This window comes from Fonsecaea monophora (assembly GCF_001642475.1).
Source record: "Fonsecaea monophora strain CBS 269.37 chromosome Unknown Scaff11, whole genome shotgun sequence".
Lineage (NCBI taxonomy): Eukaryota > Fungi > Ascomycota > Eurotiomycetes > Chaetothyriales > Herpotrichiellaceae > Fonsecaea > Fonsecaea monophora.
This window is the reverse complement of record NW_019173942.1, coordinates 103,502-116,335: the sequence shown is the minus strand read 5'-3', so window position 1 is coordinate 116,335 and position 12,834 is coordinate 103,502. Positions and strand designations below refer to the sequence as shown.

Sequence of the window (12,834 nt, the reverse complement as noted above, 5' to 3'; positions counted from 1 at the left end):
TGCCCACTCCACCCCCCCCAAAATCCAATCCTCCACCTGTTCGCCTTCTTTAACGGATTCCCTCGTATTCTCTGGCCCGCACCCTCGCGACATTCCATACTTCCTTGCTCCACCATGAGCTTTGATTGATATTGCCCGGCCGCGCCGGCAACTTTCTCTCTCGCGATCGCATGACTTGATTCTGTTGAATTGAAGCGCCTCCCACCTCTACAGCAATTGCGCCTGTACCTCACTACCGTCTCAGCACTGAAGTCCGCTCCACAGGGCTCGAAGACCGCATCCAAAGGCCTCGACTTGGATTTAGTATCCACACGCTACCCTTGTGCCCATACCTATTTGCTTCGACCCGAAGGGTAATCCAAAGAGTGATGGGAAACGCACAACCAACTATGTGGCTTCAGAGAGACTGCAGTCTCGACGATAGCGATCATACCCACGAATTGAGGTGACCCCTGCGACCACACACCTGACCTCTGTTGCCTCTTTCCGGTCGGTGTTGGAACATTGGCAGATAGTGCCGAAATATCGAAATGCCTCTCGTCAATGGCACGTCGGTCGCCGCCGTCCTCCTGCTCCTCTACCTATCCTCCTTCATCGTCCTTGCGATTCTGCGCATTGCGACTGGCATATCAATTCAGCGCATTGGCTACTTCAGTCTGAGACACATATCCTACGCTCCAAGAGAGGGACTGAGAATAGATTTGCGAGGTGTAGGACTGAGTTTGCGCAGACCTACCTTCGCGCAGCCGACATGGATCAGTATTGTGTTCGAAGAACTGAAGATCACCGTCGATCCGACCGCCCTAGAAAACAACTCTACCAAAACAGACTCGCAGGACAAGGTCAAGGGGAAATCGGATGAAGACGCAGATTCACGGCGGCGAGGTGGACGTCATGCTGGTGGAAAAAGCCAGCTTTGGAAGAGGTTGACCAACATCAAAGAACAGGTCAAACGCCTGCACCGCAAAATCCACCTGTTACGGATGTTCGATGTCAGTGCCTATAACACTTCTGCGGAAATTGTTGGCGTGGGTTATGTGCAGATTTCCACCTTAACAGCGGCTGTTTACACCAGACGGAAACTCCTTGATCGTGGACGACTCTTCCGACACAAGAAGGATCCTTTGGGAGATCAGAAACCGGCAGAATGGGTTTTCACGGTCAAAAGCGTCCAGATGGGCGTTGGCGGCCGTGACCCCATCGAAATACTCGACGCGATGGCAATCAACGTGCATGGCCTGCTTTACAAGGACCGTGATGGCCTCCGGGACACCTCAATCGCGATCAAAGGTGGGCGTGTCTACGTACCTGTCGATGAGCTCATCCACTTCTCCCGCAAGGGGAGAAAAGCGGCAAGACCCGATGAACAGTACGATGTCCTGAGTCCGGTTGATGAGATTTCCTTTGAGGATTTGGCTGAAGAATTGGGCAACCCCGGGAGTCGTGAGGCAGCTATAGTCCAAACCGTCGCGGACTCTAAAGAGTTCCTGCGGTCTGTCCTTCAGAGTGTCCAGGAAATCCAGGTAGGCTTGAGCTTTGTGCGCATTTCGAAAGAAATTGTGTCCCTTAGGCAAGCCAATCTTCCCTTGGTCGCCAACGTTGTCATTCACGAAATTGGCATCGACCTGCATAGGCTGGAGCAAAACTCGCCTGCCCATCGTATGTACTTCCAAAGGGAAGACACTGCTCACCAAGCCTTGCTTGCTGCTCTGTCGATTTCTGTGAGCCTAGATGAGGACGATTCTCGCCCGAACAGGATCATGTACATACCTATGGCCACAATCACCATCAGGACGACTCTGCCGGCCAAGACTATGAGTTTCTCACAAGACCGGGGCGTCGCCGAAAGAAACACAAATATCCTGTTCGCCAACCTTGTCGTCACTTCACCATCGCTCGATTTGGCACCACAGCACCTAATAAAACTGTTGGCCCTCTCTCAGGGAACCCGTGAGTCTCGAGCCCGAGCATCCTCTCGAGATCATCACCGTCTCATCTCAAGATTGCTTCCCAAAGCGAGCATCAAGTTCTCAATCCACGAACCGGTACTCAGATTTGTGTTACCCGTCGCAAATCCTGCTCACGCTGGTCCAGGCGAGTACGACATGATCATCTCCTCCATCTCGTCCATCTCCCTGGACGTCGAATCCTCTCACTCGGCTGGAGGAGAGTTGCTGTACTCTCTTGGGTCGAGCTTCCGCGTTTTGTCACACAGACTATATTATCAAGCTTCTACCGGCACAACACACAACTTGATCCTGAACGAAGCCTTGGAACTCAAAGTTCAACTCACCGCATCGACAACTGTTTCTGTCACCCTCCAGGGAAGTTTGCGGACTTTCTCCATCCTCATGGTGCGAGAAGAAGTAAGCAAAGCAATCTATAATATAGTGAGGCACTTTAAGCACCGTTCTCCCGAGGAGCCAGCGGTTGTTCCAAAGTCTCCTTCGGGTGCCTTCTTACGGAAACTCCCTGCGTGGCTCATTGAGGCAAGCTTTGAAGGTTCTGGTTGTAGCCTTGAGGTTGCGGGTATCGACCCTAGCGTCTCTGGCCAAACACGAGGTGCCGCCTTTGAGCTTGAGTCCTGGTCAGCCCATTACACATCTGCAAAGTCAGAGTCAGGGCGAAAAACAAAAGGACGGAAAGTCAGTACCTCAGTCCGCTACGACGAAACATTTTCGTCCGGCAAAGGCGTGTCGCCGTCCACCTCACATCAGAAGCATCATCCCAGTGATCCTACGGATGGAAGACGACTCGCATGCCACGTCAAGGGTTTCGACGGCTTCATCATTGAGTCTCTCGATAGGTGGGAACCGACGCCATTCATGTCCATTCCAAGATTTGAAACCGCTTTCAGCACATCGAGGGATCAACAAGGACCAATGTTCCACATCCACTCCTCCATTCGTGCGTTTTACTTGGACTTCTCGCTTTACAGATTCTACTCAATAGGTGTAGCAGGCTTCGTCGTGAAAGAGGCATTTGTGGGACCAGTCCCGATCAAACGAGATCTAGAACATCATCCAAAAACAGCAGATCACCACAACGTCCATGGGCATCTGCCAGTACCTTTGGACGCTGAACTTTTTGCCATCGACGTGAAGGCGCACTACGTGCAAGTCAAAGCCGATATGCCACATGATCCTCCAATGATGCTCCAGATTTACCAAGTCTCGGGCGGCAGACACAGATGGTCCGCTCCTTTCATGAAAGCCGACTTGGTCCGTTTACATGCGGAAGCGCCGCACCTCAAACGGATATGGGCACGTATTGTTAGCATTAGCAATGTTAGGGTCGACTTACGCCACAGCAAGAAGAAGACGCAGCACGGCATGATCGAAGAAAAAACCATTGACGTCTCGACCGACTTTATTCGTTTAGGAGTGCCGCATGGATTGCAAATGTACAGAGTCTTTGACAACTTCATCAACACCTCGAAGGCTATCCAACAGCTGCAACACCGGTTCCAGACACGGTCTAACGAATATGTGCTGGCGAAGCACCCCGTACCTCCAGCTAAGGTTCCTCGAATCTCGGTTCGGTCCAAAGCCCTTTGCTTCGAGTTGGAAGACGACCCGTTCGAATGGAAGCTCGGTCTGATCTATCACGTTGGGCGCATAGAGCAAAAGCAACGCCTTGCTCGGGAAGATGCCTTCCGCCTGAAGGTCAAGCGAATGACTGACGAGAGGCGGCCTCGATCGTCATCCCGGTTACGAACGCAATCAGCTCATTCGAGTCGCCGGGGCTCTCCCAATGCTGCTGGCGACGATGATCATCATCGACGCTCCCGAAGTGTCGATAATACTCCGCGGAAACGGTCTACCTCCAGGGGAAGGCGTGGCAGAGCATCACACCGATTCCGGTACGATCGCGAAGGTGTTTGCGCATTGACCAGTCATGCCAAGATAGATGCGAGGGAGGCATGGGAAAAACTTCAGGAGCACAATTCCCGGAGCTGGAAAAGACGGATCGACTGGATGCTTCGTCTTCAGAACAACACCGTAAAAAGTGTGCGACAGCTGTTCATGGGCGCAGACGAGCCTCCTCATGACGACCATGAGACCGAGACGATTCTTGGCATTCCCAACCGCCCTGGTCTAATGACCTTGATCATCAGCGACATCCATCTTATCATTGACAAACCTTCTTTCCCGGAGGCGGACCTCCCCAAATTTCTCCATGAAATTGGCAAAGGCATGCCATACGACATGAAGTATGGCTTGCTCATTCCTACGAGCCTCAGTCTTGATATGGGAGAAGCTCGTGTTTTCCTTCGAGATTATCCCCTGAACCTTCTTCATATCCCTGCCATACGCCCTGGACAACCTGCTCGCTTGCCAAGTTGGTCTCTCAGAACAGACTTTGTCATTGCGGAAGAATTTCGAGATGAGAAATCCATCAAGCATGTTAAAGTCGAAATCGTACCAAAAGGGCAGCATGGAACACATGGAGAAGAGATTCCTGCCTTTGCTATTGATGTCAGGAGGACTGTCGCACCTGTCAAGACGTATTCCAAGCCTGTCATCGATATCAACACTAGCCTGCCAACCACCATTTCCTGGGGTACATCATACCAACCCGTGATACAAGATATGATGATGATCGTCGAGAGCTTCACAAAACCGGAAATAGACCCTTCCGAAAGGGTCGGCTTCTGGGACAAGATACGGCTGAGCTTCCATTCGCGGCTTGTTGTGAATTGGAAAGGGGACGGAGACGTGCAGCTCCGACTCAAGGGCACGAGAGACCCGTATATTGTTACTGGATATGGTGCTGGCTTTGTCATGTGCTGGCGGAACGATGTACAATGGTTGATACACCAGGTCGATGACCCTCGGGAGCTCATGACTGTGAAAAGTGGTGAATTCATATTGGCCATCCCAGACTATAGCCACGAAGCCCGCAATACACCGGAGCAGAGAGCAAGCAACGATTCAGACAGCGTGTCTACAAGCAGTTCTACGAAGAATAGCGCCATTTTCAAAAAAGTCATCATGAAATTGTCGGGAAATGTCCAATGGACGGCAGGCCTCGTCTTTGAACGGGATCTGCCAAACGGGAACCGCACATCAGAATCGAGACATCACTATGATGTAGTGTTGCGGAACCCACTCTTCCTCCACGATGTCGATTTGGACTCCTATGATGCCTTCCGTGGCTTCCGCAGTCATCATGTTCACCTCTCCCTGGCTGTTGCTGCACCTTATGATAAAAACTGGGTGGGTGCGGACTCGGCGCCCTCGGAAAGCTACAACAGTGTCCATCTCAGTCCGAAGTTCTTTTCTCATTTCTTTAGTTGGTGGTCGACTTTCTCGGGTGTAATGTCCCTACCTGTCCGACAAGGTACCCTCTGGAGAGATCAAGGAAAGACCAGCAAGAAGTTCGGACGGCACCTTGCGACGATCAAATACAACCTGCTGCTATCACCGCTCTTCATCTCCCACGTCTACAAACACAAGGATGCGGAAGATTATCAAGCTGATGTTGTCTCTGCAACTGGCTTAAAAATCAAGATTGATAGCTTCATGCTCGATCTGCACCAACGCCGTGAGTATTTTAATACCATGGCAAAAGTGCGAGCAAAACAGATGAGGACCAGCGGCATGAAGATCTATAAAACCGAACTTGACTTCGTACGCGCCGATTTGAGAGCTGTCGCGGCACTCATCGCGGGGACGACGGCAGAGGACATTCAAAATGCAAGTGATGAAACGCTGTCTTCACTACAAGAAGTGCCTGCGAACATTGATTTGTCCCAATTCACCATCCCAGATCAAGATCTGTCGTGGATAGATATGGATGACTTTGTGGAATTGGACTGGGTGTTACCCGCAGAGTCGAATCCGGAAACCAAGATCTTGCCATTGGCTTTCACACCACGTTTCACCTACTTTCGACAGACCGATCATGGGGGCGCCATACAGGGAGACGAGTCCCGCACGAGTCCATTTGGCGATGAAGACACCCACTTCTGCGTCATGGGTCGTGACAATGACCCGAGAAAGGTCCAGATGAACCTGATTGAGACTAGACTGCATGATCTCGAAGACAGACTTCAAACACACGTGCGCATTATGAACGAGCACGAACTTCTCGTCGTTAGAGAAGGAGACCAGGATCGAGCAGTCCGAGACAAACATGAGCTTCTCATCGCCCAACAGAAGGAGTTGGAAAGCAAACGACGATTCTTACAACATGGTCTCCGACGTCTGGTCGGCCATGCAAACCCAGGCGAGGCTCAGCATGTCGACAATATCCCCCACGCCAATGGAGACGTCAATAAGTCTACGCCTGAGCCGGAAGGACAGACACCTGGAACTCCTCAAATGGATATGGATGGATTGTACTCGGCCCCTCACGACGAGTTCGCGAGTGACTTCAACAACCGCTTCATCATCCATAATGTTCAGCTCAAATGGAACAATTCCTTGAGAAACATCATCCTCCGATATAGCCATCAGGTCAGCCAACGCCGAGGTTTTGTATACTACATGTCACGACGTGCCGTTAAATTCATACTCGATATTGTTGATGAGCAAGCGAAGGCAAAGGAAGTGCGCCGTAGACAAGAGAGGAAGAACCAACCACCAGTACCGCCAACGCCGAGTATCATTTCCCCGAGCGAGGAGAAAGACGAAGATTCTGTCGTAGAAGATCGGATCAAGCAGCTCCTGAATGATGTGAAACGGTTCGTCCAAGTCCACGAAGGAGATGGAGATGAAGACCCAAAACCATCCGGGACTGATAATGACGATATCGAGCGGAGACCTTCCACTGCTGATCTTGGTGACAAGATTGCAGAAAACTTCCAGGCGATGAACAGCTATCACCTACGTCTGATCGCTCCTCAGATACAGCTTCAGAGTGAGAAGAACACGAAGGCTATCGTTCTCATATCTGCAAAGGGGATGCAACTGAAAGTTGTCTCCATCATGGATAAGTCTCGCATGTCGGACGACGTCAGTGGCCTTGTACAGCGTCGCTTCGCACTTGATATGGACGGAGCACAATTCTTTGTGGCGACGCAAAAGACATTGGCCAGGTATCTCCATCTCTACTCGGGTAACAGATACGGCAACACACCTGGGTCGTCGTGGCCACCCTGGGTCTCCCTTGAGGCGATGTTCGATTTCCATCTGGAACCTTTCGGTTTCCAAAGGGTCATTCAGAAGACTTCTGCAAGCCTCCGATACGAAAAGTACAATCCTCTTCGACTGAAATACAACGAGGAGGTGGAGAGCAACGAAAATGGAGAGCCCAATGCTGCAGCACGCAGAGAACACCGGATTGACCAGCTGTGGGTCGACTTCCCTCGAGTCCGTGCTCGGTGCGATTCCACTCAATACTATGCGGTTTACATAATCGTCCTAGACCTGTTGCTGTACAGTGAACCGCTGGAGAAGACAAGAAGCGAACGGTTAGAGAAGATCATGCTCGCGTCCGACTTCAGTGATCTGCGAGGAGCCCCCGAAATGGCCGAAAGCCTCCAAGAACGCATCCGACAGCTCGAAGACATCAAACTTCATTTCCAGATACATGCCAAGTATCTCGACAAGCAAGGTTGGCAAGATCGGATCAATCTTGAAAAGGACCTTGCTAGTTGCGAGGATGAATTGTTCTTCATCATGAAAGCCATCAACACGTCTCAACAAAAGAGCGAGGACCGGAAAGCTTCTCAATCGAGCGGTCTCTTACGATGGTATCTCAGCGCCTCTGAAATTGTGTGGCACCTCATGCGGGATAAAGACGAACCGCTCCTAGAGTTTCAACTAGGCAATGCTGCGTATGAGCGAGTGGACAACACTGACGGGTCCAATCACAATGCCTTGGAAGTCGAACACATCAGAGGCTGGAATCTCCTGCCCAACGCGCTGTACCCGGAAATCATCGGACCGTATTACGAAGCATCAGACAGAGACAGACGACCTAGCATGGCAGGGGTTCAGAAAATGGTCCAGGTACACTGGTACATGCTCGAAGCCATTGCCGGCATTCCCGTCTTGGAACACTTTGAGGTCACCGTATTCCCACTCAAAGTGCAGCTTGAACGTGAACTTGGCAAGAAGCTCTTTGAGTACATTTTCCCTGGCGTGGGATCGAATGCTTTTGAGAATGGCAACTTTTCTCCGCTCATGGTTAAGAACATGGAACCCACGGACGACGGAGACGATCAAGAATTCGTGGAAGCGCACAGTGCGTTGATGTCGGAGCAAGATCTTCAAAGCCCCAGTCCAGACAAGACTCGCAATACTTCACCTGGTGCTGTGGCACGAAGGCTGAAGCCCACCTATGGTCTGTATTATGATGAGAAGCACAAGGATTCGACCTCTTCCTTGCATGGCAAAAACAGAGGGCTCGGTCTCACAGCGGATCACCACAAATTCTTCAAGCATTTCAACAAGTCTGAGACTCGGTCCGTGTTCAAGGAACCCACACGCAAAGGATCCTCGACTAGTCTAAGATCAGCAAAGAAACATGATATGTCATCCACAAGTCTCGTCGCCCTTGGCGCCAGCGAGGGAGGAACAGAGAAAAAACGCTTCCCTATACACCGGACAGGCAGCAAAGACCGCGGTGCCACAGGAAAGAAAGACAAAAAGGACAAGACCGCCACGGCCAACGACGACCTCTCCCAAATGATGTCTCGTGCTTCCAATTACATGACGCTAGCTCATGTCAAACTCAACAGCTTCGTCGTCTGCCTCTCGTACAAAGGCAAATCTGATCGTAACTTTGAGGATCTCCACGACTTTGTGTTCCGTATGCCAACGCTTGAATATCGCAACAAGACGTGGTCGAACTTGGACCTGGCGCTCAGGTTGAAGAAGGACGTGATCAGGCATTGATCAGCCACACCGGAGCGATTATTGGAAACAAGTTCTCACATCACAGACCCAATAAAAAGCAGGTCGAACGACTCAAGGAAATCGCGCATTCGAGCACCATTCCCAGCTCGGACGTGACCCTACAACTTTCAGGAACGTCAGATACGACAAGCTTGTATAGTTTTTCGCAGGACGGGAGGGACGATGACTTCGAGTCCTCAGGTATATCATTCCAGTCACCACCCGGAACAAATGGGCATCCCAAAGGAGGCGCTTTCCATGGGCCCAGCCCCCTCCTTCGAAGTGGCTCGTGGTCCTCGAGTATCAACCTACCGGCTATCGCGGCCACTGGTGCTGGGACCCTCGCCTCAGCTGCGCCACGTTCAATTCCTGGCTCTGCCGGCGCAGGTATTGGTGGAAATGGAACCGCTAGTAACACCACGTCATTTTTCTCACGACCACGATCTGCACATCCGAGCTCTGCAACAAGCTCAAACCCGAATCTCAACAGCTCCAACAATTCGCCTTCGTCTCCACAGACTCCAGGCAGAAGTCTTCTGAAGGACACAATTGGGAGGCATTTCTCTGGAGACACCGTCAAGGGGAGAGTGCATTTTAGTGGACTTTCACTGATCAAGAGTGAGAGCCATTCGCACCGGGAGAGAAGTGACAGCCACGGCAGCCATACACCTAGCACAAAGGAGAGGGAAAGAGATAACAGTGGAAACGATGAAGGGTCTCCAGGAAGTGTCGTCGGGGGCGCCAATGGAGGTATCGCCCCGTTGGGCACAGACAGTGACGCCGAGACCAATAAAAGAAAGAGTGTGTTGATGCTGGGCAAGAAGGTGTTGAACCGGTTGAGTTAGAATTTGGGCTGATTGACTTGACAGACTGGCCACGAAGCTCCGTGGCAAGACGGAGAGATGCAAAATATTAAGGCACTGGGAAGCCAGTCAAGAAAAGTTTCGTCTTATGTAGGAATTGGACATTTGGGATGCGGCTCCTCATCTTGGGAATGGAGAAACGGGACTCGGCGACATGCTTTGAAAAGAAAATCGTGGAATCTGGCGCTGCCCCAAGTGTTTTTTTTTTTTTCTTTTCCGTTATGAACAATGGATTATGGATCGACGGCTGACTCGGGCTCGACGAGGAAGGAGAAATATCCGGGCATGGCGGTGAGCAGCAGCTCCAATAGTCGGTTGGTGCTTTGCGTGCAATGTGTTTGATACTTGTATGCCATGGTGGTAAGAGATATTATACATATACATAAAATATACCTTTCCACTACTGTGAATGTCTTCTTGCTGTGTATGTGTAATATGGGATATGGGATTTTTCATGCTCGGTGCTCAGACATGTCGAGTGGGATGAGAAGAATGATCAGGGAATGGGTTGGTTACGGGCACAGTTCTCGAGTTTGACCTGTATCAAGAAGTGGAGAGGATTCGCGACGAGGCTCATTCATTCATGGTTCGGTTCGACACTGACCGAGTGTCTTATTACGCTCACACTGAGTCTAGGGCGTCTTCGTCTGCAAGGATGTGCCTTGCCCTGGTAATGCTTTCATCAATCGTCATATTGCTCTCGGTGGCTATGACTTGATTTGTACCGACCGCTTCGCCGGTAGCCATGCACGACTCACACACTCTTTCCTCCAGTTTCCACATTACCACCACCACCAACATCATCTCCTCCGTCACTACCACTATCATCGTCCTCAGAGATATAATCTAGCGCGCCCTTGAGCGGCTTGGGCGACTTCCACCCCACCATCATCTCGTTGACCAGAAACTCGTCGAAGGTCGGGTACACGTTGAGCACATCGTCGAAGAACATGATCCCACAGCCTAGGATTCGGACGGTGGCTTCGATTTTGGTGCCCACGCGGATGTAGGACTGGAGGATCGACTCAATAAAGAAGACGTATTCCGTGGGCGGCGCGTCCTGTGGCTCGGGTTCTGACCCCGTGGTCGTGGTGGTGGACGAGCCCGCTCGCTCGGACGGGGTGAGGTCTTCGGGGAGCGCGTCTGGATTCTTCCATGGTTTCGCGTATACGCGGCCGACAGGGCGGAAGAGCTTAGAGTGTGTCGTGTAGATGGCTTTGCATTCGCTGGTGGGAGGCTCGATGCGGGTGACCTCGAAGCCCGTGTGTTCCTGCGTGTGGACGATGTCCATCATCTCCGGGACATTGTCCTGCACGCCCGCGAGGAATGCAGTGTAGACTTCCTCGTCGGCGGCGCCGGCTACTCCGAACCTCACAATCTGCTGGGCTTCGTCGGGCTTCAACCCTACGAATACGGCCTCTTCGGTATCTGGGTTCCCCCACCACGTCTCCCCGTCGTAGTCGCGTGCGTAGCTGCCACCGAAGAGGGTCGAGCATGCCACGTTGAATTCTCCCGGCAGACGGCGCGTCGCTTCGGCCATGTCCCAGAGCTCGGGCTCGGCTTTGCGGCACAGCGCACGGGCGGCGAGTACGTCCTCCTTGTATTCTGGACAGACGTCGCGCTGCAGAAGGTAGTCGAGGAATCTCTCCAGGGTGGTACAGACCATTTTGACCTCGTCCCGCGTGTCGAGGCCAAAGATGGACTTCGCGCGGCGGCTCAGGAAGCCTCTGAGGCAGCCGAGGAAGTCGACCTCGTAAAGGCTCGTCTCGGTGCCCAGATCCCGCAGGTCGTCGCTGATCCGAACTTGTGTCGAGGCGTGGGCGATCTGGGTCTTGTCCATGCCTTCGGTGTCCTGGCCGCCCTGGCCGACATTCTGGCTTATCGTCAGACTGCCATAGATGAGGTACTTGTACAGGACGTCTCTGCGCTGCGGGGTGAGTTTCCGCGTCATCTCGAAGCGCGCTATGGCTGTGGTGATTCTGTCCACGAAGGAAAGACGACTGTGCCAACCGGATTAGCATACGTGGTGGTCGCTTTTGGCCCCCGAGACATGCAGTTTGAAACTTACGGATGATAGATTTCTTGCTCCTCAGCATACTGCTCTGGCGTCAGGGGAGGGTCTGCAAAGTAGTCTTCGAAACCGGTCGGTTTGCCCTTGAGATTGGTATCAACTCAACAGTCCCCATACCTCTTAGTTTTGGGGGGTTCAGATCGAAAGACATACCAACCCGCGTTTACTTGGTGGCTTGCGTCTCTTCTTCTTGCTCTTCTTCTTCAACTCTGCTGGGGGTTCGTTGGTGACTTCGCCGTAGTCTTGATTCTCTTCATCTTCTTCTTGGACATTGCCATCTCCGCTGTACTCGCCGGCCTCAGGCTGCGGCAGGGTAGGCTGGGCAGGATGTTGAATCTCATTAGAGGCAGCCGTGTCGGGTCGGGGCCTCAGCGGAAGTTTTATGGTCTCAGCGTCGCTCATAGCATCATTTGGTCTGAGATCGGCGTCGTTGACGTCCGCATTGGAATCTTGTGTTGAGTTTGAGCAGTTAGTTTCCTCGGGTGATTCTTGAGTGCGGGCCATATTTTCCCAGCGGCACTTTGGACGTCAAGTAGGGAAAGAGGTAAAGAGATGAGAAGAATGGTTTCGAGGATCAGAGCAATAAGAGCCGCAGATGAACGAGGTTCCAGTGGAAGGCTTTGACCATTCACTTCGACCTTGAATGGAGAGCTGGGCACTAGTTTGTGATCTAAGCACTATTGATCGTCTCGCCAGAAGTGAAGGCCAGGTGAGCAAACAACCGCATCTGCAAAAGGCCGCATTGCAGCAATGTGCGTGAGATGCCACATGATGCCACCTTTTGATCGCATGCAATCATCAAGGCTGTACCTCGTACTTCTTTGCCTTCGACCTCCCAAGCAAGGCTGAGATTCCCAAAACACCTTGGGCTGCGACTAAGGGCGCCGAGTCTGAAGCGGCGTCTTGACTCTTCCGCCAATCGTCTCCGCACCCTGGCGGTCAGCTCGATCGATGGCGGCAATCATTCGAAGGATTGTCGGTGACCACGCCAGTCGATTGAATCACCGCATGCACCAGTGTGAGGAAGTGGCAGCTCTTAGGGCTCCTATGGTTG

The 12,834-nt window shown here is 52.1% G+C and overlaps 2 protein-coding genes across 2 annotated transcripts; one reads left to right on the top strand and one right to left on the bottom strand.

The window, feature by feature from the left end:
- Positions 1 to 530: 530 nt before the first annotated feature.
- AYO21_02473 (hypothetical protein) lies at positions 531 to 9,691 on the top strand (the record flags this gene model as incomplete). The annotated part of the gene is made up of 2 exons (XM_022652451.1): positions 531 to 8,760; positions 8,790 to 9,691. 2 exons carry the CDS (start codon positions 531 to 533, stop codon positions 9,689 to 9,691), a joined length of 9,132 nt encoding a protein of 3,043 aa, XP_022515139.1.
- A 772-nt stretch (positions 9,692 to 10,463) lies between these two features.
- AYO21_02472 (hypothetical protein) lies at positions 10,464 to 12,284 on the bottom strand (the record flags this gene model as incomplete). The annotated part of the gene is made up of 3 exons (XM_022652450.1): positions 10,464 to 11,709; positions 11,778 to 11,863; positions 11,934 to 12,284. The coding sequence occupies 3 exons, from the start codon at positions 12,282 to 12,284 to the stop codon at positions 10,464 to 10,466; spliced, it is 1,683 nt and encodes a 560-aa protein (XP_022515138.1).
- Between the last annotated feature and the right edge of the window lie 550 nt (positions 12,285 to 12,834).